This window comes from Sciurus vulgaris, assembly GCF_902686455.1.
Source record: "Sciurus vulgaris genome assembly, chromosome: X".
NCBI lineage: Eukaryota > Metazoa > Chordata > Mammalia > Rodentia > Sciuridae > Sciurus > Sciurus vulgaris.
In genome coordinates this window covers 11,509,463-11,515,035 of record NC_136471.1, presented here as the reverse complement: position 1 = coordinate 11,515,035, position 5,573 = coordinate 11,509,463, and the positions used below count along the sequence as shown (strand labels likewise).

The 5,573-nt window shown below is 45.3% G+C and overlaps 1 protein-coding gene across 1 annotated transcript; it reads left to right on the top strand.

Moving 5' to 3' along the window:
• The first annotated feature begins 318 nt into the window (after positions 1-318).
• Positions 319-3,363, top strand: LOC306651435 (solute carrier family 26 member 6-like). The gene is given in 7 exon segments (XM_079124018.1): positions 319-356; positions 842-1,042; positions 1,045-1,134; positions 1,137-1,788; positions 1,790-2,050; positions 2,052-2,090; positions 2,092-3,363. Coding segments are annotated over 7 exon segments (2,283 nt in total). The 5' UTR covers positions 319-346; the 3' UTR covers positions 3,122-3,363.
• Positions 3,364-5,573: the final 2,210 nt, after the last annotated feature.

Sequence of the window (5,573 nt, the reverse complement as noted above, 5' to 3'; positions counted from 1 at the left end):
CCTGTTTTACCAATAAGAGTCTGAAGCTGAGTAAAGTGAAACAAATAATTTTCCCAAATTACTGAGTACTAAGTAGTGAAACTGGCAATTAAATGGTCCTTAGCTGATTTCAGATCATGCTCTTTTTTATATGATTCCAGTTCATGTCTATAGTATATGATCTGCCTTATAAAAATGTTGATTTTCTTTCATTCACTTCTATATGCCATTAAAATAAGTCATAGGAAAATTGCTTACAGAACAGGGAGTCTCATCTTACATAAGAATTATTGGCCCCTCTCTGCGCGCCATCTCGGGCCCCAAGAGGCCTTTTGCTGGAGCAGCCTGAGGGCCATGGGGCTGTCGGATGCTTCGGGGTGGCTACCCATCTGCAGCTAGGGATGAGGGCGGGAGCCGGCGCGACTCCAGCCCCTGAGGGCTATGCGTAAAGCCACTGGAGTTCTGTCCGAGGGCTAACGGGGGGGCCGCAGGGAGGTGGCTGTGTACAGAGGAGCCCCGGCCCAGGAGGTGTGCTGGCTGGGGTGCGTTGGGGTTGGGAGATCGCTGCAAGAGAGTTTCTGGCTGGACCTGTGGATCAGCTGGGACCTGAATCAGCCTAACTGAATAACTGAGCAGGAAATGACAGCTCTGGCCTAACAGGGCCCTATGCCCTCCCAGAGGGAGGGGCCAAGGATCAAGGCTCCGCCCTCTAGGTAAGCGACACGCGTTGCCAGGGAGGGAGCCCTTTAAGAAGACCTCAGTGACTTACTGAGGGGAGAGGAGTCTCTAAGATCTCCGTGAACCAGCGGAGCCCTCTGAGGATCTTACTTGCACCAGCTCTATCTACTCCCTCCTCCTACAGGGACATCCAGGTTAGAGGCGTTTCCCAGACCAAAGGACGCACAAGCACTCCTGTCTGCAACACAGACAGTGGAGCTGCAGAAGCAAGATTGTCATGTGGAACGACCACTGATGAACCAGGAGCAACTGGAAGAGCTGGGGCGCTGGGGCTCAGCACCTAGGACCCATCATTGGAGAACGTGGTTGCGGTGCTCCCACGCACGGCCCGTGCCCTTCTGACCCAACATCTCCCGGTCTTGGGCTGGTTACCCCATTATCCTGTGCGTGACTGGCTCCTGGGTGACCTATTATCTGGCTGAGTGTTGCCATCATGCAGCTTCCACAGGGCTTAGCCTATGCCCTCCTGGCTGGATTGCCTCCTGTGTTTGGCCTCTGTAGCTCCTTCTACCCAGTCTTCATCTACTTCCTGTTTGGTACTTCCCGGCATATCTCTGTGGGGACCTTTGCTGTCATGTCTGTGATGGTGGGCAGTGTGACAGAATCCCTAGCCCCAGATAAGGACTTCCTGCTAGACTCAAATTCCACTGTCAATGAAACAGCCAGAGATGCCACCCATGTGCAGTTGGCCTCCACACTCAGTGTCCTGGTTGGGCTCTTCCAAGTGGGACTGGGCCTGGTGCACTTTGGCTTTGTGGTCACCTACCTGTCAGAGCCTCTGGTCTGCAGCTATACCACAGCTGCTTCTGTGCAGGTCTTTGTCTCACAGCTCAAGTATGTGTTTGGCCTGCAGCTGGAGAGCCACTCAGGGCCGCTGTCCCTCATCTATACAGTGCTGGAGGTCTGCTGGAAGCTGTCCCAGAGTGTCATCGGCACTGTGGTCACCGCAGTTGTGGTAGGGGTGGTACTTGTGGTGGTGAAGCTGTTGAATGACAAGCTGCAGCGGTATCTGCCCCTGCTGATACCTGGGGAATTGCTCACGCTCATTGGGGCCACAGGCATTTCCTATGGTGGGCCTGAAGCAGAGATTTGGGGTGGGTGTTGTGGGCAACATCCCTGCAGGACTTGTACCCCCGGTGACTCCCAACCCCCAGCTGTTTGTAAAGCTTGTGGGAAATGCCTTCGCCATCGCTGTGGTTGGGTTTGCCATTGCCATCTCACTGGGGAAGATCTTTGCCCTGAGACATGGCTACCGTGTAGACAGCAACCAGGAGCTAGTGGCCCCTGGCCTCAGTAACCTCATTGGGGGTATCTTCCAATGCTTCCCTGTGAGTTTCTCTGTCGCGGAGCCTTGTACAGGAAAGCACTGGGGCAACAGGTTGCTGGAGCCGTCTCTTCCCTTCTCATCCTCCTCATCATTCTCAAACTTGGGGAACTCTTCCAAGATCTACCTAGGGCAGTCTTGGCAGCCACCATTGTCGTGAAGCTAAAGGGCATGTTGATGCAATTTTCTGACATATGTTCCCTCTGGAAGGCAAATCATGTGGACCTGCTCATCTGGCTGGTGACCTTTGTGGCCACCATCCTGCTGAACCTGGACCTTGGCCTGGCAGTTGCAGTAGGCTTCTCCCTGCTGCTCGTAGTGGTCCGAACACAGCAACCTCACTACTCTGTCCTGGGGCAGGTGTCAGACACAGATATTTACAGAGACGTGGCAGAGTACTCAGATGCCAGGGAGGTCCCAGGTGTGAAGGTCTTTTGCTCCTCAGCCACCATATACTTTGCCAACGCTGAGCTCTACAGTGACACACTGAAGCAAAGGTGTGGTGTGGATGTTGAGCACCTCATCTCCCAGAAGAAGAAATTGCTTAAGAAGCAGGAGCTGAAGCTGAAGCACCTGCAGAAAGACAAGCTGCCCCAAGAACAGGCCACTTCTTCCAGGGACAACTCACTTTCCGTCAATGTCAACACCAGTCTTGGAGACATCAAGAGCAATGATGTAGAAGGCTTTAAGACCAAGGCAAGGCCAGAGAATGAGCTGGAGGAGGTTGTGGTTCGTGGTCAAGAAGATGTCAAGGCTCTAGATGTGCCTACGCTGAAGGCCCTGGGCCTGCCTCAGCTGGACTCTGATAGCCTCATCCTGGACCTGGGTGCCCTCTCTTTTGTAGTCACTGTGTGCATCAAGAGCCTAAAGAATATTTTCCGTGACTTCTGGGAGATCGAAGTGGAGGTGTACATTGCATCCTGCCACAGTCCTGTGGTCACCCAGCTTGAGCCTGGGCGGTTCTTCGATGCATCTATAACAAAACAGCATCTCTTTGTCTCTGTTCATGATGCTGTGACCTTTGCCCTCCAACACTCCAGGTCTGGCCCTGTCAGCCCCGTTTTGGCCACCAAACTCTGACTGTGTTGCCACCTTGTCCAAGACTGCTCACCTCTGGAGGTTGTGACAGAGGACCGTCAAGAAGCTCTCCTACACCTGGTCCACCCAGGAGCTCCTTGGTGCACATATCCTCAGGGACAGAGGTCTTAGGAATCCAAGTTCAGGCTATAGGCCTGAGAGAGGGTACTATGGTCAGGCTAGCCTTGACCAGGTTTAGGGAGGGAACCAATGTCTATTTTCAGTCTCAGGAATAAAGATTTGTTCAACCAAAAAAAAAAATTATTTCCCAAAGTCAAAGTCAAATTTAGGACTAAAATTGGGTAGGTCAATATCACTCTTTAAAGTACACTAAATTGTCCTTAATGTATTTGTATCATTCTCAATAAATCTAGCATGGGTAGTTTTTCTTTAGTGCCAAAATAGAATGCCATTTCTAACACTAGGCATACATTGAAAGAGTTGACTTGATAGTGTAGTTATAGTACATGAAAAATGTGTATCGTTAGTCATTAGACTTACAGTTATCACTGAATACAAACAATTGAAGTCACGTGAGTCAATTGAGCATAAGATACTAAAATCCTGTGACACACATCAAAAAGCCCTGTACTTAGGTTCTCTATCAAGTCAGGGATTGGAGATCAGAAATTGAAAAAAGAATGAAGAGGGGTACTGAGGATTTTGAAGTGTCAATTTTGGGAAGAACTAGAAATTGTGGAAAAGTAAACCATAATCTTTAAATTGCACTCGTGGGGCTATCAGGAAAGATGGGGCAAGAGTTGTCAAATTCCACTGCTAGCCCATCCTTTAACAAAAAAATAATCATGGCGGAGTCAAGATAAAACCTTTCACAGTAGATAAGAAGTTTTTAAAGTTATTTAATATACCAAATCACTTAAACAATATCATCCAGGGTGTTTTTGTGTTTCTTTGCTTATTTTATTTTTTTTAAATTTTCTTTCTCTGGCATCCAAGTTATTCTGAATTTATGGAATTCAAGATAATCCCAGAAGGCAAAATTCAACTCCAAATTGAAAAATCAAAAAGACATTCAATCTTTGAATGGTAAAGCAAACAGAGTAAAATGTCTCTTGGCATTCCTCATAATATACAAAACAACAAATGGAATTCATCTCTTCAAACTTAAGAACAGGGCATAGCCAAAAGTATAGGAAGCAAGTGATAATAAGTAGAACTTGATAGTAATGTAAATTATTTGTTATGTAAATATGATTGGTATTTTAAATTAGTATGATTTATTTGGTGAATATTTTAATAAAACTATAGTAAGAGTGGCTTTTACAGTAACCATAGTCCCTTTTCATATAACCATAGTCACTTTGGCTTTGGTCTATGGTCTTAAGTTCTTCAACTTCAAACTTGCTGTATTGGAAGTTTTCAATATTCAATGCTATATTGTCTGTTGCATAGGAATTATTATTAATGGGAAAACAGTGTTCCATTTTAGATGATATATTTAATAAAATTTCTATTAGTGGATCAGTATGAATCACACATTTTGTGAATATGAGAGGACAGTTTACTTTTGATCTCTTGTTCACAGGTGTCTTCTGTCTCAAGCTAACTCAGAATGTCATAATGTATCAGTTATTGTTTATCAACATTTTATATACAAAATTTATATATAAAGCGAGAGAGCTATGCTTCATAGATTTTATTATTTTTTTTTAGGATTTGTTACTATTTGGAGATGGACAAATAGCATCTTTTTCCTTGGTTTCCTAACTTTAAAATGTAGCTGATTTTGGTTTTGGCTCCCAATCAACCTAGGTCATTGTAAGTCAATTGGCAAATATGGCATGAAATGAATGAAAAGATAAAAAATCCTTCAGATGGTGATATAAGGATCTTATGTTTAATTAATTCAAAAGACAAAGAAGACAATTTGGATACATTTCTAGCTACTTCTTTTTCTTTTTTCTTTTCTTTTTTTGGGGGGGTGGGTATGAGCTATTGAACCCAGGGATGCTTAACCATTGAGCTACATTCCCAACCCTTTTTATGTTTTATTTTGAGACAGAGCTTTACTGAGTTGCTTAGGGCCTCGCCTAGTTGCTGAGGCTGACTTTGAACTTGCGATTCTCCTGCCTCAGCCTCCTGAGTCACTGGGATTGAAGGTATATGACATCATGCCCACTTTATTTCTAGCTTTTGATAATAAATAAGGGGAAAAAGGTATATCTCTGTGACAGAAAGACACATCTTTATAGTGCTTTAAAGACTAAAGGCATTCATTTCTCCCTTAGTAAACAGTCCAGAGTCGTTAAGCTGACTACTCTTTTCCACTTGGTAACATGGGAATTTAGGCTACTTTCTTCTTCTCTACCATTTTTCTTATTAATCAAAGGTGGACTGCAACCATTTCTGAGCTCTCTAGCTCGTAACAAGAGGAACAAGCCGAGAGAAATCCATATGTAGTGTTCTATGGCCCAGTATGAGTGACATGTTCTTC